General features: G+C 49.7%; 2 protein-coding genes across 3 annotated transcripts in view; one reads left to right on the forward strand and one right to left on the reverse strand.

The window, feature by feature from the left end:
* Window positions 1-9,329, forward strand: part of FBXW4 (F-box and WD repeat domain containing 4) — a 62,487-nt gene extending 53,158 nt beyond the window's left edge. For both annotated transcript variants that reach the window (XM_030486123.1, XM_030486122.2), the window contains 3 exons: window positions 7,870-8,010; window positions 8,178-8,319; window positions 8,562-9,329. In XM_030486123.1, coding sequence (XP_030341983.1) covers window positions 7,870-8,010; window positions 8,178-8,319; window positions 8,562-8,678 — 400 coding nt within the window. In that variant the 3' untranslated portion in view covers window positions 8,679-9,329. The remainder of the gene's footprint in view (window positions 1-7,869; window positions 8,011-8,177; window positions 8,320-8,561) is intronic.
* A 2,102-nt stretch (window positions 9,330-11,431) lies between these two features.
* On the reverse strand, window positions 11,432-24,017 carry DPCD (deleted in primary ciliary dyskinesia homolog (mouse)). The gene is made up of 6 exons (XM_030486124.1): window positions 23,920-24,017; window positions 23,598-23,678; window positions 17,546-17,670; window positions 16,590-16,723; window positions 12,779-12,881; window positions 11,432-11,633 (listed from the first exon to the last, which is right to left on the reverse strand). Exons 1-6 carry the CDS (start codon window positions 23,981-23,983, stop codon window positions 11,529-11,531), a joined length of 612 nt encoding a protein of 203 aa, XP_030341984.1. The 5' UTR covers window positions 23,984-24,017; the 3' UTR covers window positions 11,432-11,528.
* Window positions 24,018-24,032: the final 15 nt, after the last annotated feature.

The following is a 24,032-nucleotide window of genomic DNA, read 5'->3' on the forward strand; positions in this document are numbered from 1 at the left end:
ATCACAATAACCAATCCAAAACTTGTCTAAGAGTAAGCTAAACAGGTTCCTAGGCTGTGCTTACATCAGGTAAGTGAATGCAAATGGGTGCCTTCTGCTGCCTCCGCTCACTGCAGTGGGATGTTCCACAGGTAGTTGCCCTTCCTCAGATGGCTGCTTGTTCTCTGTTTCTGAGGTTCTCTTGCTTCTTTTTTGCCCTCTTGTCCACAGATGGCTTTGGTTACTCTTTTTAAAGCATCAGTTTTGGTTATTCCACTTTATGTGTCCTTGGGTGAATCAGGAACACAAATGTCATGCCTTCTTCCTGAAATTCAAAGGAAAAAGGGGTTGGTAAAGTGTCAGGCTGGGGTTGGTCACAGGGGAATTCTTGTCTTCAGGCAAACTCTTTCTTGGTCTGTTTGTATTAAATCAGTTTTACACAACGGCTGTCTTTGTATTTCTAATTTGGTCCTTGGGAACTATTCCCTCTGCAGTAAGGTAGATAGGATGGAGACTTTGGATGTAGATCTAGGCAAAGGGAAAAGCAGGTCCTTCTTCGTGGAGCTGACAATCCCACTTGTGACTTGAGCAGCAAGACTAAATATAAATAGGGTTCCTGCCTTCGGGCATGAATTAGTCACTTGAAAAGGCCAGGAAGAAATTCCTACGTCAGTTCTGCAACTCTGAACTGCAGGGTTTCATTCCCTTGCCCCGAGATCTTGGTGGTTGTTGGAGGCAGAACATCAGTCCTATGGCCAGCTACTTGAGCCATTGCTGGAGAAAGCTTGCTGCAGCCTCTTAAGTGGTGTTCTCTTGGATTGTTCCTTTTAACAGACTTTGTTGTGTTCAGAGCTCTGTCTCTTAACTATAAATGGATAGCTTCAGTCTTCTGTGCAATGTATTTCCCATGGTATGCATGTGTTCTCAAAACCATCTGGGGCCTTGTGGTCCTTTAGTGATTTCTGGGGTTTCTTTTGACACCATCTGTCTCTCACATAAGCTGGGCATCTTCTGCTTTCCTTCTGTTAAGAGGGCTCTGATGCATCTTAACCTAAATGTAAAACCATTGTAAAAAGGAAGAACATACAGGTGTTTATCCTAAGTCCTCCCCTCCCTATGGCAGTCTGGTCCTGTCTCACTGCAGAAGAGCATGAGGCCAGCTACTGCCCTTTGGATGTGTGCATGGTCCAGGGCATGCTGTGGCCTTTGCACTCCTGTTCAGGCGTATTTATGACAACTTTACAAGGCCCTGAACAATCGGAGAGTGTGGGGTGGGGGCTGGACACTCCAAGCACATCAATCAGTTTCATCCCTCTGAGCCAAAGCAAAAGCAATCTTTATTTTTCCCTGGGTTGAGAGAGAATCAACAGTGGCATGAGAGAAGAATGGGAAGGAGTGAATGAGGAACCCCCTCTGCCACTGGCTAGCAGTGGCTCATTTAAACAGATGGCTTTGTTTTGATTTGGACTCTCCATTTTTTTGTCTCCCCACTAAAGGAGACCTGCAGAGTTCTGTCCAGAAAGGGAGCAATACAGCCGCCTGTTCCCACACAAGTGGGGCGAAAGGCGAGAGGCTTTGAGAATTCCCTGCTTCTTTTCCTCGCCTCCCTCTTTTTCTCTTCCCCCAAGAAATCACAGTTTGAGAGAATTCCCCCCTACTCCTCCCGTTGGAAAGAAAGACAGAGAAGACATTCTTGACATTCTTTGCAGAGAAAAGGGGTTAAATGTCTGAATTTGGGGGTCACCATGTTATACAAATTGCAATCTAATCGTTTTTACAAGAACACACGTGTGCTAAGAAAGAGAGCCATGGGCAAGAAAGAAAAGGGGACAGACAATCTTTTTTTGTCTTATCTTCTTTTTTTTCTTTCTTTTCTCCCCCCAAGGTTTTGGACTATTGTCATGTCCTGTCTCTCTCCCCTCCTCACCCCCGAGAGGGAGAACATTGGTTTTATAGTTAAATTGGTTCGTAAAGCAGAAGGGCTTGGTGCCATTTCTGTTTGTTTTCCCAAATAAAAGCCCCAGCAGGGTCTCTTTTGCACCGTTGTGGCTTTATTTGAAGAAACTGGCTTTTTCCCATAGCCCAGCGTGTCAGTTTATCCTCTGAACTTAACCTTACGGGAACCCGAACAACAAAAACTCACAGGGTCCCAGAGCTGGAAAGGTAAAGAAATTGTATCTTTTTATTGGACCATTTAAAGCGTGTGTGGGCCAATTCAGAGAAAGCAGAAGAAAAGAAGGCAAAACTCCCTCTTCTGTCTCCCCCTGACACAATCTCAAACCATCGTTGGTGTCATTGCCCCCTACTGCCTCGAGTCCCTTCAGCTGCGCTGAGGAAGCAGAGAGAGGCATTTCTTCTGAAAACCACTTACAAAAGCATCTCTGAGCCATTTTACGTGGAGGTGCTCCCTCAAAATTCCCCAAGCCAATCTCACATCTCCCTTCAGGAATTAGTAGCCTTGGCTAAGTGCAGGAGTAACCTTGGCATAGGATAAGTCTATGAAGAATATTTTTGCCAAGGATCTGTGCTTTACCCTATGTACATTATAGACACTGGCCAGGCCTTTCCCTTCTTAGCATAAGCTGCTGCATCCCCTGGGCGTCTCAGCTGCTGTTGCAAAGACCTGGAAGAGGCAACAGCTCAGCTCTTCCCTTTGGTTTTGGTGCACTCTTCAACTTGAATGACAGAAGTTGTGCAAATGCTGCACTCTGGATAATGGTTTTTAAATGGATTTTGTTTCCTTCCTGTGCTTGATACTCAGCTTAAATATCCCAGTGTTTTGAGCTGAATGGTGCTCTTTGCACTTTTTTTAAAGTATATGCTCCTCACCTGGCTTGTTGTAAATAGTTATTGGGGCTAAAATAGTGGTTTAGAGCTCTGCTCAGTTTCTGAATAGCCACCTGCTTATGTGCAATGACTTCTCTTTGATGGATGATCACAGTTTACAGATGAGGCTTGCAGAGCAAATGAGTATGGCCTTAATTTCACATGTCTCTGTTTTCAGCAGATGCTCTGGATTCAGCAGTTTCCTAGAATTTGCATATTTGTGTAATATCAGGTTTAGGGAATTGGGGTCACCAGAAATTGAGGGTGGGGGGAAACAAGTTTATTGTTTCATTCCAGCTTTTGGGGCGTAGTTCATGGGTATTGGAGACAGCTGGCCAAGACCTGCAGCAAATGGGCAGGGTACAGGGAGGGAGGCGCAGACTTCTTTTGGACTCCAGCTATCAGCAAGGTCTTGGGGAAATCTGAGCTTTTATGGTAACACAAATAATCAGTGTAGCTTGGGAGGCTGTATATAGCTTTAACTTGGTGATAGCAGCATCCCATGGGTTATCTGGAAACTAACCATCTGGGTTCTGCCATGACCGATCTTATTTTGTCTGCATATTGCTGGGGTGAGGAGGAATAGAGCCTTAAGCTGTCTTTAAAATGGCAAAAACAACCTAAATCAGATTGTTTCTGACATTCCTTTGAAGTTCTCTTTGCTTCCAGGGTAGAAGGCTCCTATCTTCTGGAGGTATCATGATAGCAGTGCTCATGGCTAGATGGCCAGCATGAAGAGAGTGAAATGTGGAAATCCTGAACAAATAGCTTATTTTGAAAAGTAATTTTTTAAAGTCTTGTTTTCTGAAGAACATGGGAATTGATGGAGATGAATCAAAGGATTCCTTATAGTTCCTGAACAAAATGCCTTTCATTTTTGGACTCGTGGGTTTGATACATTTCCCAGGCACAGGGACTTCGTTTAAACATCTTGTTCTACCGGCAACAAGTCCAGAGCCTGTTGCTAACACAGCTTTCCTGTGCTAGGGACAAAACAGGCTGCTGCATTTGCACTGGCTCTGTTTCCTGTGGGCTGGTACTGGATGACTGCCAATATGATTTCAGTCTGTCTAGATGCTTAAGAGAAAGTGGAAGATACTGGGAATATCTGTGAGTTTCCTGCTGAGCCCTGGATGCTCAGCAGGACCTGTGTGTCTGTAGGCTGTGTGTTGGCCCAGGTGCTTTGTGGTTAAGGTGCTGAAGCCAAGAGCTCTGGCTCTAGAGTGCTCTTTCTAGGAAACCTGTCATGTTTGTGATCCTGGTGAGAAACAAGGTTCAAGGTAACTATCACATCTTTTTCTATCCCTCATTGAGTAGATATTTTCTGCCCATCTAAGTTGTTAGAAAACAATGAGTGATGTGCTGGTGTATCTACTGCTTTTCTATCTCCCCTTGATGGCTTATCTTGATCCTTTATGGATTATTAAGGATTAGCTGTGGGTTTTACTCCCTAGGATGTGGAAGCTGTTGGGGACTGGGGTTTGATGGCAGGGAGTAGTTGGGATAATGAAGACCAGACAATTTGTGGGTACTAACTTGTGATCCTAAGGCTGGGAGAGTTGTGGTGGCAGAGTTCCTTTCCCAGCATGGGCTCAGCATGGCCGTGTGCGCTGCAGGGACATGGAGCTGGCCTGGCGTGGTGGTAGCTGCTCCAGAGACACCTTAATCTGCTGAAACATGGGGGAAGTATTGTGTTCTGCATCTTCATCAGTTTAAGTGTGCCTGTGCCAGAACACTCGGGTCTTTGGTTTGTGTGCACAGTGTACAGCACAGTATGATTTTCCCCTGGCGTCAGATATAAGTGCTTCACTGTAGCAACTAATGTGTTGTTTCTGTAAACTGCTTAAGGACCACTGCTGTACGCAGGGGCTGGACCTCCCAGTTGAAAGCTGCTTTGGCTGACCTATTCTTGGAGCAGGAGAATTGAACTGATTAACAAACCTGCAAAGCAAGGTTTGCTTTGCTGCAGTAACTTGCAAGTATCTGTGCTCCTTTCCTGCTGGTAGAGAAAAACTAATCCTTTCCCCCCTCACCCTTTTGTTTTCCTTCTTTTTTGTTGCCTAGGCTGTAAAGGGAAGTGGAGGGAGGAAAACACTAGTGACTCTGGGATACTTGGGTACCACTGCAGTGGGGTGTGAAGGCATGGAGGAATGCTGGGAATGAGGCACGTGTGTGGTGTTCCGTGTTGCACAGGAAGCTCTGAAAGTGGGAATCCAGTCTGGTTTCTCCTGTCCCTTTGATGCTGAAATTTTTTGCTTGGAGAAATCACCAGCCTGCCATGAAAAATCGCTGCCATCTTGCACCGTTACAGACTGAGGTCTGCTCCGGGAGATGGAAGACAAGCTGTAGCGTGGCCAGGCTCACTCTGGGTGTGATGAGTGCTTTTTCAGAGGTGGGAGGTTGTGAGGACATCTGCTGTGATTTGTTTCAAGCATCTGAGGAGAGGAAGAGGGCTGGTTCCAGTGAGTAAAAGATCACTGATGTGCTTCTGCATCCTGCTACCTTTCCCCAGCATAATGCTCCTCTCTCCCTGAGCTCACTTAGTCCTTTACATATTAAAGGTGTATTAGCAGGGAAATGGTGGAGGGAAAGTAACACCAACAGGCTTCAGCTAGTGAGCAGGATGTGCTGCTGGGATGCATGGCCCATGTGCAGCTGCCCATCCTCGTTTTCCCTCCCAGACTGCCACATGTTCAGGACACCAGCCCGGGAGCTACCCTGCGAAACAACCCAAACCAATGCAGTAGCATGCAGAAGTGGGGAGAGAGGTCCAGGCTGCTTGTGCTGCTGAGGGCTCGCTGAGATTGCTCATCTCCTGTAACTCTGCTCCTGCCTGAGCAATGGGCAGAGGACTCTGCTGGTTGGACAGTCTGGCCCCTTATGCATCTCACAGGTAGTCCAAGGGTGCTTGTTTGGGAGAGCAGCTGACTCCTCATACTTCTGTTGTATGTCTCACAACTCTGGGTCACACATATAACCTATCAGATGAAGAAAGCTTTGTGGAAACCTTGAGAAGGGTTGTGTGCATGTCCATCTGTCCTGCTGGCTTTGCAGAATGGCAGGTGGAGGAGATCTGTGTGCTTGGAGGGGCAGGGAAGTGCCAGAGCTCTGTCAAGAGCCAAAGCTCCATCCATGCCTCTCTCCATGGTGGAGCTGAGGACCCATCTGCCCCAGCCAAACCCCACAACTCTTGCGCCCAGTGCTCAAACTGCAAATGCTTCAGCCTCTCGACCTGCACACAGGTGCAGAGTTGCTGCTGGGTCAGTTTGTAAGTAACCTTCCAAGGGTTAATGTATTGTGAGAAGGTTGCAAAGGGCTGAGGGCTGGAATCCCCTCGATCCCTTGCCTGCAGAAACACAAAGTCCAATAAGCCAGCACCCCTGGATTCGTGTTGGGGGGGATTAATTCATGCACTTGATGTTAAAGCTTGTCCGAGAGGTTTGCACGGGGGGGCCATCGCTAGGGCTGGTTGGCCTCTCTAAATGGTTGCTAGGGCCCTGGCATCAAGGGCCAATGTAGCTGCCCACAGCCACGGTCACGGAGGGAATTACACAGCCACAAAGAAATTGTTATTCTACATAATCTGCTCTTTGGAGAGTGACTGTGGGGAAACAGGCTGGCCCCAGCATGCCGCCAGCTCTGTGATCATAGAAGCGTGCTGGCTGCAAAGATCGGCCAGGGCTCGCCTTCTGATCTGGGGACACCAGGGCTCGAGGCGCTAATCTGCTTTATCAGCGATTTCTCTCTCCTGACACAAAGGTGTTTACTTGTTTTACATCTCCCGGGACTCTATTTCTCCTTTTGTGTGGTCTTTATCCCCCGACGAGGGCTTTAGCCCAGATTACAGACAGAATTAAGGCATTTGGCGATGTGCCTCAGAACTGTGTGATGCTGGATCAAGGAGCAGAAAGTAACAAAATAATGGGGGGAGATGCTGGGAGTGACCCCACTGCGGGATCCGTGCTGTTGGCTTTCAGGACCGCTTCATTGTCCTGAGAACCAAGAGCCTGTTGGAGAGGGGTGGCCGTGCGGCAGGGTTTGAAAAGCAGGTGCTTCAAGGTTTATTGTGTCCAGCAGTTTTGATTTGGAGAGTATGAAGAGGAAGGAAAGGAGGGTTTGCAATAGGTGGCCCTTTCAAGCAGCTGGGCAGATTGCCCCCTCCAAGAGTCTACTATGGCTGGGTGTTGCTGGCTGCTGGGCAAGTGGAGTGATACTGGGGACAGGCTGTGCCATGTGCCTAATGCAATTTCATATGGCCCAGGGAAGGGTCTCAAGCTCCTTCTTGCAGTCTAGTAGGGTTTGCCCTTACCAGGCATCATCCACCTGGTTTGCTGCTGGTTCTGCACATGAAAAAGCAGCAGAGTGATATGGTGAGAAAGCATCTGGCTTAGAGCTTCATGGAGATCTTGCTTTTGCTCTTTCACAGCAAGCGAGGAATTAAAAAGGAGGAGGTTATTAAAAAGAAAAGCTAGCCTTTGCAAAGTCATCTCCAGAGCAGCCTTGCAGTGGTTGCTCTTGACCTGTCATGTTCAGCCCCAGATAACAGGGGTTGCAGTAGCCAGTGTAACTGGAGGGGACTGAGGAGAGCAGCCATGGCAGACTGGGCCAGGAGAGTCTGACTTGCCTGTGGATCTGAGCTGTGTGTCAAAGACGTGGGGAAATAGCGCAGTGGGCAGTATTTTGAAGGACGGAGTCTGAGATGGGTTGGGACTGACCAGGTAAGTGGCTGTTGCACAAAAGTGCTGGAGTTTGACTAAGGTGATAATTGTCTCCTATGGACTACTGGTCACTTCTCCCAGGGAGAATGACCCTGTTCTGCCGGGGGTCAGCTGTGCCTGTTCTCTTATAGTTGTGACTCCAGCTGGTCACCCTCCATGACAGTTAGTGGCCCAACCAGCAGCAGAAGCTGGGGGAGGGAGAAGACAACTGTGCAGACTTTTGCATTCTGTTAGATCACAGAAACAAGATCTAGGAGACTCCTGTGATGCCATCTCTGCTGTGGCCAGCTGAATTGGAAGGGCACTTTGCCCTGAATGACTCTTCCCCTATTGTGTTTCATTGCAGTGGTCAGCTGTTGACTTGTTTAGGGACTGACTTCCACCGTGGAGCTGGAGTCCTTGACGTCTTCTACGAAACGCCCTCCCTTCTCCTTTCTTGTGGGTATGACACCTACATCCGCTACTGGGATATACGGACCAGCACCAGGTGAGCCTACCCTGCTGGCATCTGAGGCCCACATGGGGATCCTTGGCTTTCCTTGTGCAGTATCTGGGGACTCACCTGCAGCTGAATTAGCTCCTTCAGACAAAGTGAGGCTCAGCTCCAGTGGTGGAGGAGTGGACGCTCAGCTCTGGTTTGTGTTGTCCATGCAGGAAGTGTGTCCAGGAGTGGGAAGAGCCCCATGACAGTGCCCTGTACTGCATAAGGAGTGATAAGAACCATATGATTGCCAGTGGCTCTTCTTACTATGGTGTGGTGCGCCTCTGGGATAAGCGGCAGACTCGGTGCCTGCAGGTGAGAGCTGGCTGAGGCCTGGCAGCAGCAGAGCTTCTGAATTGTTCTCTGGCAGCCCAGTGCCCATGTCTCTCTAGAAGAAGGGAGAGGGGCTGCTGGGCTGCCTTTGGGGTGAGCCCACTGTGGGGAACCTAACCTCTATGCAGGGAAAAGTGGCCATCTTGGCCACTGCGTCTGTAATACTGGTTGTGGTCTTTGTGCTGACCCTTCTTTGAAAGGTTGTTTCTCGTGTTTTCTTGCAGAGCTTTCACCTGTCCTCACCCACCAGCAGCCCAGTGTACTGCCTCCGTTTCAGTACCACCCATCTGTACGCTGCCCTGGCATCAGCCCTGCACGTCCTAGACTTCACAGCGCCGTGAAAGGGCACCACAGCTGCTTCTGGTCACCCCAAAGCAGAGTTAACACTTGGCTCAGGGAACCACAGGGCAGGAGAGGTGAGAATGGCCCCCAAGGCTTTTGAAGGGATCTTTTTTTTTGCCTACCAGAAAGCTACAATGAAGAGTGCACAAAGGGCCAGACTTTCTCAACCTCACCTGCCTGTTAGTGGAAATAACAGCCTGTTGTCCTTTACCTTTTAACCTTTTTATTTTGTGTAAGTCAGGGTTTGGTTTCTTAACATTTTTATTTTTTTCTTTTTTATTCTTTTGTTTTCTGGGGATACAGCATTTGAGGGGCAAGTTGAGCCGGGATGCCCTATCAGCTATGTGTGTTGGTCAGGCTGGGGTCAGCCAAGCTCTGAGCCATGTGAAGGAAGCCTAGGCTGTGTGTGGGGTGGATGGATTTGGTGGAAGGGAAAGGTGCCTGCAGCCGGGCTCACCTTTCACCTGCGCTTGCTCTCCTGAGCTGCTTGTGTTGTCATTTGCAACCAAGAGCAAGAATTGAACTAAAAGGCAGAGCCAGCCCTGCTTTCAGTGTATGCCTCCCCAAGCTGGCCGTCAGGTCAGCCTGTGCACTTGGCAGGGCTGAAATGTTCACGTTTTGCTAAATAAAAACTCTGAAGGGAAACAAAAGAGACTGTATGTGTTGTTTCAAGTTCAAACTGGGCTGGTTGCAGAGGCCTGGCTGGGCGGAGGAGGTTGGACCTATTTTCAGACGCTGTCTTACAGTTCTCTCTCCCTAACTAGACCCTGTGATGCTGCTGCATTGAAGGCAGTTTTTGGTATCCTGGATCTCAGGTCGCTTTTTCAAACAAGAATTCAAAAAGTAGGATCTGCATTTTGCTTGCTGTCTGCACGATGAAACAGCAGACACCAAGGCCTTGATGGATCTTGTGGGCACACGGAAGTGGGCTCCACTCCTTTTTGTGTCAACCATCTCAACCCAAATTGGGACCGAGAACAACTGTAGCTTTCAGCGTGCTCAGTGCTGTCTGGATGAATGTGGATGTGTGGGGATGAATGTGCTGTGGGTGAATGCAGTGGTGTCTGGGGTCTGGTCCTGTTTGGGGGAAGGTGTGTGAACCCTACTTGCCTGTGAGTTTGGGAATCCTGGATAGGTAAAAGGAGAGGTTTTGTATCGCAAAGGGGGAGCACTTCTAGGGCGAAGCACCCAGCATGGTGCTTTGTTAGAACTTAATGGGTAATTTCCACTGTCAAGAGGCTGCTTTTCCCTTGTGATGCACAAAAATTGGAATGAGATGTTTGCTGGAGCCCCTGCAAGAGCAGGGAGGGAGTGGAACCAACCAGCTCCTCACCTGGGAGGGAGGGATGGAGATATTAAATGTCTTTGGCAGTGTCCCCAGGGAGAGGCTGTGAAGGAACCAGAGTAACTATGGGGTGGGAGGAGAGGTTCTTTATTACAGTGGGACTTGGGCAAGGCCCAGAGTAGGAATGAGCATGTCAGCTGAGCAGGTGAACAAGTATCACTGGTGCAGGAGACTCCTCCCGTGACAGGCCTGCCTGCAACACTGCTGTTGCTAGTCCTGCTGTTTCTTTCCTGCAGCCGAAGTTGGTGGGTCCTGTTCTCTCCCAGCTGCTTTTAGGTGCTTCCTGGCTGAAGCCTGGAGAAGAGCTGCAGTCCAGTGGTGGTGCCAGTGCTGGTGGGTAGAAGGATGCACCCTCACATCCTAGGTGACATTGGGGAATGCTGGCTCTGATGAACTCTGCCAGTCAATGGTGCCTCCATTGTCTTAGGAAAACCATGCCAGTGGGTCCTGGAGCCACCCAGCAGTGAGGCTCTAACTGGGGATGCCACCCAGGCTCTAAGCTTTCATTGTTTGAAAGTAGTACTTGTCAGGGGAGCTACACTAGGAGCCTGTGACTGGCTCCCTTAAAAGTAGGGTTGGTTTGGGTAGGAGCTGTTCAAATATGAACCAGGATGGAAGGACATTCAGAAATCAAAGCACAGGATGCTGGTGCAGGGGAGGGACAGCAGCTGGTTGGAGGGCTAGTCACTAAAGCAGCACTGCAGGGGCTGTCCCTGTGCTGTGCATGGGGTTTGTGTGGCGAGGTTTGTGTTTGTGCCTTCATGGATGGAGTGTGCTAATGCTACTCAGGAGCTGGCCAGCAGCCCCTGTCGCTGCTCTCCCCTCTGTGCCATGCAGATGAAAGCAGCTGCATTTCAGTTCCTGCGCTCTGCTCAGCAGCCCCTGTGGCTGCTTTCCCCTCCATGCCATGCAAATGAAGGCAGCTCTGCACAGCACACTGCGCATGGCTGGCATTAAGGAAGCAGTTGGGTGTCCTCCTCAACACCCTGTTTCATAGCCTGTGCCCAGTCAGGTCTAAGCATTGATGTGTGCAGAGATACCAGAGCATCCTTCTAACTGCATGGAGGACCTTGCACTACAGCACAGGAAGGAGTTGCTTCCAAGCACATCCCACACAGGTAACGGGTGTGAGGAGGGGGGTGTCTTGTTTTCCAAATGTTACTGCCCTCAGCGATGGTGGCAGACAGAGGGAATTCCCAAGGGGAACTACCCAGCTTTCATGTCACTTCTGCTCACAGAGGATGGGGAGTGGGCTGCTGGCTGTGGATGTGGTGCTCTTCCTTTGCGTGCTGCAGCTTCCCACAACTCATAGAAGGATCATAAACATCTGTGTAAATCAGCGGGCCAGGCAGTAAAGAGATTGACCACCCTGCCATCTCCCTGGGCATACAAAGATTCCTCCAAATGTCTCTATTAACAACAGGACTAATTTTTATTAGAAAAGGCAAAATAAATACCATGAAGCCATGCCAGAGAGCTGCTTCAGCCTCTTAGCAGCCACTTCCTACTGGGTCTTACAGTCGCCATCTCCACTGTTAGCTGCCTTTACCTTCTTCAGCTCCTTCTGCAGCTGCTCTTCTGCAGCCAGGATCTCCTTTGGCTTCTGGTACTGTGGGACAGAAAGAAATGTCTTTAGCACTCCTCTTGAGCCTCTGCTCCAAGCAGACCAACTGGAGCCATGTGCTGCCAGCACAGCTGGGGCCCTCCTGCCAAGTGAGGCCCTTCTGTTACCAGCTGCCTCCAAAGCCCGTTTGGAGAGGTGGTGCCATCAAGCTAGGCACATCTGCCAAATCTGGGGTGTCTTACAGTGCAAGTAAAACTTCACAGCTGGATGTGGAGTCCTGGCTCCCACCAACCCCTCTGGAATATCCTGGCAACCTGTGTCAAGCAGATCCCTGGTGTGCTCCCTGACTGTATGCTTACATGTGTAATATGTGTGTGTGTGATAAGCATGTATATAAAATATGCTTGCTTTTTTTTTTTTTTGAGGCAGATGCAGAAGAGTTGCAGTTCCTCTGTTCTCAGAGGCCTCACCCAGCTGCAGTTCAGTGGTGGGTGCAGGTGCTTTTCATCAAGGGTTTGGCCTGTAGCAAACAGAAGCTCAGACAGACTCAAGGTGCTCCTCTTGGCCTATTTCCTCTGCATGTGCACCCCCAGCTCTGCTGCAAGGATTCCCTCAGAGGGGATGCTCTCTGGGTAGCTGGCTTCTATATTTAAGACAAGCACCTGCTGCTCAAAAGTGTCTGTCTGCCTCCGTCTGCTCCTTGCCACAAGAAGGAAGTGCCCGCTTTGCTAGTTTCTCACTTCCACCACGTGTGTGGAAGTGTGTCCTCTCTGACACAAAGCAGCAGGCGATTTTAAACTTTAAGACTGAGACCTCTAAGTGCAGCAGGTCCTTGGACTCTTAACCCTTATTATGCTCTGGGGCAAGAGAAACTTCTTGTCACTGAGAGTGGAGGCATGCTCAGGTTTGAGCAAGGGAATACATGGAAAATGGGCCACGGCAGACACTCTTCCATCTGTAAGTCACCTTGAGCAGCAAGCAGGGCCCCTCCTGCAGCCTGGGCTGTCCTGGCTAGTGTCAGCACTCCCAGTGTAATCTGAAGCTCCCACTGACCATGTATAGAGAAGGAGGCTCATCACTGATCAGCACATCACCCTTCTCTGCCTCGTTTCCCCACGTGTAACAATTTTAACTTCTTTGTGGACATAAAGAGAAGGGCAAAGTGCTGTTCTGCATGGCTAAAACCTCACCGTGATGATCAGGGTGTTGTTGGCATGGGTGAAGCTCAGAGCAGCTGAGTCCAAGGGGAGCTGGTATCGGTCCAGGTCAGGAATAGAGAACTTCTTGTAGTACCTACAAATGAGAGAGGAGACAGAAATGAGGAAGGTGGGGTTCCTATTCCCTGTTAGCAGTGCTGAACTACAGAGTGCTGTTCTGCAAGGCATAGACGAGGACAACCAGACCTCTCAGGGTTGGCAGGAGAATGCTGTGCCATGTTGTGTGCCTGCTGGTGCCCCCAGGCACTACAAACAAAACCTCCAAACTGGAAATCAGAGCAGGCAAAGTCCTGAAGGGTTGTGGTGTGTAAGAGCAAGCTTGGTCCTTCCAGCTTGCCCTTGAGTAGTGCCAGACACGGTTAGAGACAGGTGTCCCTTGTCTTTGTCCCTGCTCATGGCCTCTCATTCCCTCTAAGTATCAGCTCCCATTAGCTCTTGTCCAAACAGCTGTTAAAGCTCTTGTGCCCTGTGACACAGGGCAGTAACTTTCCTGTGTGATGAGCCATTTTGTGTTGCAATTCTTTCTAAACCTGTTTTTTTTGCCCTCTTGCTATGCAGAGAGGGTTTTGCCACCTCCCTATCCAGCCTGTGTCTCTCTACTGGCCAAATCTTGGGCTTTGCTCAGTATGAAGGAAAGGGAATATGTCTCAGAATGGGAGGCGCTATTTGCTGTCTAGGTAACTAAAAGATTTCCTAAGACTTGGGGACCGGAACCTTGTAGGCCTGTGTCTGTTTGCCTGAGACCTTTCTTGCTTGGCATGGCTTGCCCTGCATCTGCTGCTTCTCTCTGGGGCTGCACCAAGTACACTGGTGGTCCTATTCCCACCTAGAGGCATGGCTGGGTTCTTAATCTCTCACAGCACTCTCGTGGGCAATCATCTTCCCCAAGAACTTGGCCTGGAGCTAGTACCGAGTTGCCCAGAGCAGAGTGCGAACAGGCAGCGGCTGCTGTCATACCACGAGGGGTTCTTCTGCATTCAGCTGGCTGTGTGTGAGGCTTGGCTTCTCTAGCTACCTCTGCCCAAATTGCAGTTTATTTTCCAAGTCACGGTGAAAACAGCTACAAAGGGCAAATGGCTCTCCTGGTGCAGTGGGAGGAATGTACGCAGCTTGTTACCGCAGGGCTCAAACCGTTCTGTGTTGTCACTGCTGTCGGTATTTGGAAAAGGTGGCAGACATGGATAATAAGGGAGATGTCAAAGGTTAAACAGCAGAGATTAGATGAACACAAAGACATGTTAAGGAAGTGTTAACTTCTTACCGATTAGACAAAAAAAAAAAAAAAAAAAGAAAAAAAAAAGAAAAAAAAGCAGTACACAGAAAAAACCCCACTGTTTCAAAGGGCCTTGGGAGTCATCAATGAAACAGCAGCATTCTGCTGCCCCAGGACTAAGGAGAAGGGGAGAAGAATGGCTTTGGCTGGCCTCAAACTAAAATCTGTGACAAGATCAAAGGAAACCAGATCTGCCTGGCCACCCCCTCCTCCTCCTAACATTACCACTGCCTCTCGCTACAATAATTGAATCAGGTTTGGCGTTCGGGGAGGTGGCTTTCTGGGTTTGTTTTTAGAGTTTAGTTTAATGGATTTATTTTACAGCAAGAGGTTTTAAGCAAATCCCACTTGAGCAGCCCTTGCCGTGGCCAGAGGGAATGGGAGTGACTGGTGGAAGTGAAGAGCTCCTGTCTGAGCTAGGGAGGCAGCAGATGGGTGGTTATCCCTGCTGAGGCAGGCAGATTCTCTGCCCTCGCCTCTCACCCCATGGCCAAGGACAGTACTGCACTCTGAGCATGGTTCCTGACCCGAGATCCACAGTGCGTGTGTGAAGTCACCTCTATTATTTTTCCTACTGGAAACTCACTTTTTGTCGGCCTGTAGGGAAAACTGCTACTGGTATGCTGAGAATTTAGAGCTGAGCTACTCAGTAGTGACTTGGCAACCCACGCCGTTGCTGTGCCTCTGGCTGGTGGTCAGCACAGCTCTGCTGCTCAGAAGCAGCGTGGCCGACTTCCAAGGGCTGGAGAGGCTCCGAGGTTTCCTTCCTCTCCCGTAGTGAGCTGCATGCTCTCTGTGCACTCCATGCCTTTGTTGCTATCTTGGAATTAGTTGCTGAGTGTGCCTTATCCTGGCCAAGACCCAAGAGAAATGGTATAAGATATCCTGGAGCTGGTACTAAGTGTTCTGGTGCTGGAGTCTGTCCCTGCTCTCTACTGACAGCAAAGTCATTCTTGTCCCCAGTGAGGTGACTTTCAGCTTTAATTCCAGAATTCCTTAACTGTCATATGCAGGCCGTGAGCCACTGCTGGGTCCTTCAACTCTCTCTGACACTAGCCTACAAGTGGGTAGGTGTCAACTGCTTGTGGGGGACTCTACTGTTTTCCTGAGAGGGGTACAAAAAAGCTTGAAGTCAGGTAGGATATGGGTGAAGCCTTAGTGGTACATTTTACCTTTACAGCACCTACTTGGGCAAGGAAGTTCCCACATACACGCTACTATTATTGGACTGGGAGTAGCTAAACCTGTCTGTGATAGTATGTGGTTGGACTTAGGCTAACATAGTCCCTTCCTGTCCTAGCTCCATGCGTACCCATGTGTGGCTGATGGCAGTCTCCTTCATCTTTCCTACACTGGTCTCCCTACTAAAGCAACACTCTTCCTGTGAATCCCTCTGCGTGCATCTAGGCCAGCATCTTTCTGATTTAGAGCTGTAACTGCTTGCTGTTTTCCTGGGGTGGACTCTCCCTTCCTCCTGTCTAGCCTCCTCCTGCTTTTGAGCATGCAGGTGTGCTCATGTGCAGAGCTCAAACATCCCCTTGCCTCAAGATGTGCGGGTTCTGCGATCTGAAAGGCGTTTAGCAGTCAAAGCGGAGCAGTTCTTTGCCAACAGCACCACCTACAGCCAGCTACAAAGAGGGCAGGGTGGGAAGCGGGTTGAGTTTACCCACGAATCTGATCTGTTCTGCAGCAATGTCGGGAGCGAAGGCGAGCAGAGAGCAGCCTGCCCATGCTGGTGTATTATCCCAGTTTGTAAATAGCTTTCACTTATCTTCCAATACCCTCCCTTGTTCTAATACTCGTTTCTTGCTATCTTTTCCCAATAATACTGTTCATTCTGCCTTATCTCACGGAGGCTGCAAATGCTTTGGGGCACAGTGTATCTCATGCCATGTACTGACAGAGAGTAAGATAATACTTAAAAGCCTTTTTTCTTTCTAATTCTTTCTTCCCTCCCATCTCAGATTTCTTTTGGCAGAATATTGTGGTGCTTCCTTTCCAGATTCAGCCTTTTTCTTGCTACCCCTAGATCATGTCATTGGCACTGCGACTACAGGACAGGTTTATGCAGGGAGAGCTGTCTGCCTGAGTGCCTACAACTTTGCTGTACCTGGTGAATCCTGCAGATGCAATGACTAGATCAAAGCATCATGTCAGGGAGAGGATGGAATGGTCTAGCTGCATAAGGTCTGCAAGGCTCTTAATTTATTTTCCTAAAGGAGTAACATTTGACAGGGAAAGAACAGGGCAAACACCATGCTACTGGAACTGTGAGGTAAGTTTGCAAAGGCCAGCACAGAGCTTGAGGGACTCTACCGTAAACATGTCTGGGGCAGTTGGGAGTGGAAATTGGATGCCAGGAGACAAGCAGCTGCAAGGTGGGACCCCTCAGCCCTTGTATACTGGGGATAGAAGGCAAGAGAGGACACCCCCCTATGCAGTCACTGGCCTGCCCTCTGTGCCAGCCCACCCCGAGGGACTGTCAGCACTGGCAGTGCTGTCCTTACTGACTTCTTGTTGGTGGTCCGGATGACACAGCAGCGCTGCTCCTCCTCCACAGAGACGCTGTAGACCTCCTTGGGGTAAGGCAGGTTACGGATCCGCCACTGGAAGCTGCTTAGGGTATCCTTCCTCATGAAGACAGGCTACAGCAAACAAGTACCTTTAGCAAGGCCCCTCCACCTATCTCCTCTCCTCCCTGTCCTCTTCTTCCTGTACTACCTTGAGAGGCTCCACGTGGGAGTAGCTCTTCTTTCATACAGGAGCACTAGGGAGTAATTCTATAAACTGCCTGAGCATCACTTTTCCAGAGAAAGCACTGCTCTGCCTTTACCCAGGGCACTACCTGCCCTGCTTATAGGAAACTGAAAGTGTTCAGCGAGGCAGTCTTTCAGTACAGGCTTACAGGGAAACTGGACCTCTCCCTCCCAGGCAAATGAATACTGAGCTCTGCCTACTCTAGGGACCTGCTGGATTCAAACCTGGCTCTCCCCCAATTTGCTGTGCAGGGTTGTGCTTGCATTTCAGGTCTGTAGAAAAGACGGTGAGAGGCTAAAACCTCTGCCCCCTAAGTTATAGGGATGTGAAGATGAAACAAGCCATGCTATGCTAAGGAGCAGCCTGCAACACACTGCCGGTGTCAGCCTTTCATTGTCATGATCTCTGCTTTCCATCCACTGACTTGTCCTGGCACTGGCGTTCCTTTCAGCCTACTCTTTCAGAAGCCAGAATATTAGCTGGCCAACACAGCAGTAGAGTTTCTCTACTTAAGAAAACTACAAACCTCTTGAAGACCTTAAAAGAACCTAACCTGTGCTTTTTTTTCTACCAGCCCCACAGATTTGGGCTGATTTCTAGTAAAGTGCTGGGCAGGTTAAGGCTGTCTTTTGGGGCTTTGAGTGATCTACTGATGTAATCACAAGGCTAGGTAGTTTTAGGTGCAGTCGTGCTTGCAGACCCTTACATACATTGGAGCTGCTTTCCTTTATGAGCTCTGATTCCAGTGCTCCCAAGAGCGGCGAGGTTGGCTCTCCCACTTCAACCTGCCACTTGCCAGAGCCCCCGAGGGTATTCTTCTCTCTCCATCTTCTACCTGTTGAAGGGAGAAGAAGGGTTTTCATTATTCTGCTTTATAAGAACTCCTCCAGCAAATGACTAGCAAAGCTGCGCAGTGCACTGAGATGATATGGAGATACACGTATTCATTCCAGCCACTTTCACTTTGGTGTGAGTGGATCTCTTAACTGGCCTACTCCTGAAGTGCCTTTTTTTGCTAAGTGGTTGTCGTGGTTTGAGCCCAGCCGGTAACTCAGAACCACACAGCCGCTCGCTCACTCCCCCCCCCCCCCCTTCTTCCTCCCTCCGCTCCCGGAGGGATGGGGAGGAGAATGGGAAGAATGTAACTCCCACGGGTTGAGATAAGAGCAGTCCCGCAACTAAGGTATAACACAAAACCACTACTGCTACCACCAATGATAATAACGATTAGTGAAATAACAAGGGGAGAGGATACAATTGCTCACCACCCGCCGACCGATACCCAGCCCGACCCGAGCAGTGATCTGGGCCTTCCGGGTAACTCCCCCCGGTTTATATACTGGGCATGACGTGCTGTGGTATGGAATACCCCTTTGGCTAGTTTGGGTCAGGTGTCCTGTCTCTGCTTCCTCCCGGCTTCCCCTCCTCCCTGGCAAAGCATGAGACTGAGAAAGTCCTTGGTTGGAATAAACATTACTTAGCAACAACAAAAAACATCGGTGTTATCAGCGTTGTTCCCAGGCTGAAAGTTAAAAAACACAGCACTGCACCAGCTACTAAGCAGGAGAAAAATGACTGCTATAGCTGAACCCAGGACAGTATCCACCCCTTGTTCCATACCATTCACGTCATGCTCAGATCCCACATCTCTCAGCACACCATCACCCCTGTCCCATATATACACATATATATACACCCACACCCACACACAGAGAAAGATATCGTTCCCTAGTCCATGGACCAATCCCTGTAAAATTGCTGAACTCATCCAGTCCATGATGTCAGGCTCCATCTCTTGTAATAGTCTTTCAGGGCAGGAGGGACGGTACATAGTGTTGGATTGTTGCCTGCTGATGATACCGCCAAACTCATCTGGTCACTGCTGAGCTCGTCTGGTTTCCTCAAAATTCATTCTTTGTTGAGGTGATGATCGGAGGGAAGTCAGGGTCAATGGCTGGTGACCTGAAGATATCTAGCTGGTGGGCTATAAAAGTGTTATAGAGCAGGCAACAGCGTACAATTGAGTTCATTGGCTGTTTTCCCCCAAAATCAAATCCCCTTGAGGTACACATCGGACTTCCCCATCTTCCCGCATTACCCACCAAGTATATCCAGGTCCCTGAGCAAAAGCAACCCCACGAGTGGGTTTGCCTTTACCTGAAGCAGGAATAACCCAGACTGTCTTCCCCAACAAATTCTTTATGTGCACCACAGGAACTTTATCCCCCTCTACAGTACGTAAAAGTTCTGATTGGGCTGGGCCAGCCCTGTTGGCAGATCCCCTACTGTTGACCAACCAGGTGGCTTTTGGTAAATGTGTATCCCAGTGTTTGAAAGTCCCACCACCCATTGCTCTCAGTGTAGTTTTTAACAGCCCATTGTACCGTTCGATTTTCCCAGAGGCTGGTGCATGGTAGGGGATGTGGTATACCCACTCAATGCCATGCTCTTTGGCCCAAGTGTCTATGAGGTTGTTCCGGAAATGAGTCCCATTGTCTGACTCAATTCTCTCTGGGGTGCCGTGTCGCCACAAGACTTGTTTCTCAAGGCCCAGGATAGTGTTCCGGGCAGTGGCATGGGACACAGCGTATGTTTCCAGCCAGCCGGTGGTTGCTTCCACCATGGTAAGCACATAGCGCTTGCCCTGGCGGGTTGGTGGGAGTGTGATATAGTCAATCTGCCAGGCCTCCCTATATTTGTACTTCAGCCATCGTCCTCCATACCAGAGAGGCTTTAACCGCTTGGCTTGCTTAATTGCAGCACATGTTTCACATTCGTGAATAACCTGGGCAATAGTGTCCATCGTTAAGTCCACCCCTCGATCACGAGCCCATCTATATGTTGCATCTCTGCCTTGATGGCCTGAGGTGTCATGGGCCCACCGGGCTAAAAATAATTCACCCTTATGTTGCCAATCCAAGTCCATCTGAGCCACTTTAATCTTAGCAGCTTTATCCACTTGCTGGTTATTCTGGTGTTCCTCAGTGGCCCGACTCTTGGGTACATGAGCATCTACGTGGCGTACCTCGTATATTTTCTTTCTCGAGCAGTAGGGCGCCTTCTGTTGATAGCTGAGACATGGGTTGGTACGCGTGGAGAGCTGGATAGATCGGATAAATCGTCTCTCAATTGTTTGAACTCCTGGGACAGTTTTTCCACAGCTGAAATGATGGAAGGGGTGAGATTGTCTTCGAACTCTCGGAGTTGACGAATCAGGAAATCCACTGTTGGTGATACTCCGTCATTCCAGGTCATTGATGCCAATGTGTGGGCATATGATGATGGCGCACTCCGTGTAAGTTTCCGCCACATGGGTTGTGTACATTCGACTTCATCTGGGTCTACGGATGTGTTCCTGGAATCCGGCCTACGATAGATCATCTCTATAATGGCTGATTCCCTCAGGGACTGGATGCCTTTCTCTATCGTGGTCCAGTTGGCTGAGCGATTCGTAATATCGTCTTTGTAGGGAAACCTTTCCTTCACAGCTGCCAGGAGCCGCCTCCAAAGACTGAGGGCTCGCTTCTCTCTTGCAATCGCTTTGTCAATTCCTCCTTCCTTAGCAAGTGATCCCAGCTGCTTGGCTTCCCTACCTTCTAGTTCATGACCGTCGGCCCCATTGTCCCAGCACCGGAGCAACCAGGTGACAATGTGCTCCCCTGGAAGACGGGTGAAATCTTTTCGCATATTCCGTAGTTCGGTTGAGGTCCGGGGTCGAGAAGTGACCTCTTCTTCTTCTTCCTCTTCCTCTGACCCACGTAGTAGTAACTCTTGTTCAGGTGCTGTTGCATATAGTAATGGCACTGGGTCTTCATCTTTCTTCGCTTCGCGGGTTGCTCTTTGTGCCTTTCGTCTGCTTTTGCTTACAGGGGCAACAGACATTGTCACAAACTGGACATTTGGTTTAGCTGCAGTGTTTGTCACTGTGGTTGGAGTGGCTGCAGTGTCTGCCACTAGGATTGGAGTGGTTGCAATGTCTATTGCTGGGGTTGGTGCAGCTGTTGTGCTTGGGAGTTGAGTAACACCAACAGCTGCATTATCTGTTGCTGTCGGGGTTTGAGTAGCTACTGTGCTTGTCACTGGGGTTGGTGTAGCTGCAGTGCTTGGAGTAGCCATATTGTCTGTTGCTGTCGGGGTTTGAGTAGCTACTGTGCATGTCACTGGGGTTGGTGTGGCTGCGGTGCTTGGAGTAGCCACATTGTCTGTTGCTGTCGGGGTTTGAGTAGCTACTGTGCTTGTCACTGGGGTTGGTGTAACTGCTGTATTTGAAGTTGGAGTAGTTGCGCTGTCTGTTGTGGTCAGGGTTTGAGTAGCTGTTGTGCTTGTCACTGGGGTTGATGTAGCTGCTGTACTTGGAGTAGCTGTGTTGACTGTTGTGGTCAGGGTCTGAGTAGCTGCTGTGCTTGTAGTTGGCATAGCTGCGTTGTCTGTTGCTTTGCCATCAGATCCAGAGACATTTTTTTCCCTTTGAAGGTGCTGGATAGTGTTGAGCAGGGCTCTGTAGGCATAGGCCAAGCCCCAGCACGTTGCCAAAATTTGTCCCTCTCTGGTGTAACCAGGACGACAGCACACCTCGTTTAAGTGTTTTACTAGTTTTTCCGGATGTTGCACTTGTTCAGTGGTGAAGTTCCAAAGCACTGGAGGGGCCCGCTGGCCTAGGTACTTGCCCATACTATCCCACACACCCTGCCACTCATAACTGTCCAGCCTCAGGGAAAATCTCCTGGTGGTCCTCCTATATCGTCGTCTAACCCTAGACCAGATTCGAACCTGATACTGCTGAATTTTTGACATTAAACGAAATAGGATGTTCCTACGACGGGATGGCCGTGGGTAAAACACACTCCGTATGTTTGCCAACATGCTGATCCCCAGCACAATCAGCAGGCAGGTTTCAAGGGTACTCAAAGGCCATCTAAAACCTTCAGAACTCTCAATTGCTGTTGCAAATAGGCTAGTGGGGGAACGGGGGGTGAAAGAGAATGCTTCCTTCGTAAGTTTACCCCCCGAGGAGAAAAAAAAAGATATGCAATTGCTAAAATATTTCATTATATACCTCCCAATGTATAGTGGTGATGGCCACGCTGGAAGCACAAACCAGACCAGTTTCATGATCAATGAGTCTATTGTATTACAAGTCATTACCATGAAGTACAGTGAAACAAGAACCTTAGCCCAGGCCCCCCAGCCGATAAACGCTAAAACAGCAAATAGTGGCTGTAAGTAAGGTACAACATGCTGAAACTCTGAGATCAAGCGCAACACGTCTGAGAGCCAAATAATCACCATTGTGACGATTAGTAACAATGAATGCTTATCACAAATATGATTAAACACACTCTGGTCAGATCTGTCGTTATCTCAACCTTTCGAGCCCCACGTTGGGCGCCAAAAAGAACTGTCGTGGTTTGAGCCCAGCCGGTAACTCAGAACCACACAGCCGCTCGCTCACTCCCCCCCCCCCCCCTTCTTCCTCCCTCCGCTCCCGGAGGGATGGGGAGGAGAATGGGAAGAATGTAACTCCCACGGGTTGAGATAAGAGCAGTCCCGCAACTAAGGTATAACACAAAACCACTACTGCTACCACCAATGATAATAACGATTAGTGAAATAACAAGGGGAGAGGATACAATTGCTCACCACCCGCCGACCGATACCCAGCCCGACCCGAGCAGTGATCTGGGCCTTCCGGGTAACTCCCCCCGGTTTATATACTGGGCATGACGTGCTGTGGTATGGAATACCCCTTTGGCTAGTTTGGGTCAGGTGTCCTGTCTCTGCTTCCTCCCGGCTTCCCCTCCTCCCTGGCAAAGCATGAGACTGAGAAAGTCCTTGGTTGGAATAAACATTACTTAGCAACAACTAAAAACATCGGTGTTATCAGCGCTGTTCCCAGGCTGAAAGTTAAAAAACACAGCACTGCACCAGCTACTAAGCAGGAGAAAAATGACTGCTATAGCTGAACCCAGGACAGTGGTGCTGAAGCCGTGATGGGGTTCATGCTGCAGCTGATGTGGTTTCGGACAAGACCTATAACTGACACCTTGTTTGTTTGTGGTTGCAGAAGCCACCAGAAAGCCTATTTCACCCCAGCATGTGCTACAGACTCAGTGCCTGGCCATGCAAGATGGTAATCCCATTTAGTGTATCCAAGTCTGTTGTGACAGAATCACAGAAATCAACTAGGTTGGAAAAGACCTTCAAGATCATCAAGTACCCCAGGACTGCTAAGTCCACCACTAAACCATGTCACTGAGGGCCTCATCTACAAGGTTTGTGAACACTGCCAGGGACGGTGACTCTACCACTGCCCTGGGCAGCCTGTTCCAATGCTTGAATGCCCTTTTGGTGACGAAATTTTTCCTAATCTCCACTCTAAACCTCCCCTGGCGCAGCTTGAGGCCGTTACCTCTTGTCCTATCACTTGTTACTTGGGAGAAGAGATCGACCCCCTCCTCACTATGACCTCCTTTTAGGTAGTTGTAGGGAGCGATAAGGTACCCCCTGAGCCTTCTCTTCTCCAGACTAAACACCTCCAGTTTTCTCAGCAGCCAGATGAGCTGTTTGGGAGACATCTTGGCCTAAAACAAGGTGCTAAGCCATGGAAGTCAGAGAGCCCTGGGCCCAAACCGAACCATACTTATGTCCCTACAACATTCTGCTGCAGGCATGCGTGTGTCCAGAATATTAAGGGGCAATTTGTTCCTGACCAGTCCCAAGAGCGCAGCCCCGCTGCTGGGGCCAGTCGAGAGCACCACTTACCCACTAACTGACCGGTCTTCACGTCGTACTCCTCAGCCATCTCCTTCCCATCCTCGAACAGGTAGTGGATCTTCCGCTTCCCTAAAGGCAAGGCAGGGGTGAGGATAAGTAGGAATACACCTATCCCTGGATGTATGGACTATCCCACTGCCTGGCGCCGCGTCCCCGCGCTGCTGGCCCTGTGTCCTCTCCGGGTGCCCTGTTCCGGGTGCACGGCTGTCCCCGGGAGCGCTTCTCCTTCCCCCAAAACCCCTTTCCGCCCGCTTTGGGGTCACCCCAAAGCACATCGTGTGGCAGGAGGGGGCTCTCCCGCCGCGGTTACCGTCCTGCACCAGCGCTGTCTTGCTGGCAGCCCGCAGCCTCTCCAGCCAGCTCGGCACCGCCATGGAGGCTGGGCCCCGTCGCCACGGCAACGCGGACCCTTCCGGCCGCCAC

The sequence above is a fragment of the Strigops habroptila genome, chromosome 5, assembly GCF_004027225.2.
Source record: "Strigops habroptila isolate Jane chromosome 5, bStrHab1.2.pri, whole genome shotgun sequence".
In the NCBI taxonomy this organism is placed as follows: Eukaryota; Metazoa; Chordata; class Aves; order Psittaciformes; family Psittacidae; genus Strigops; species Strigops habroptila.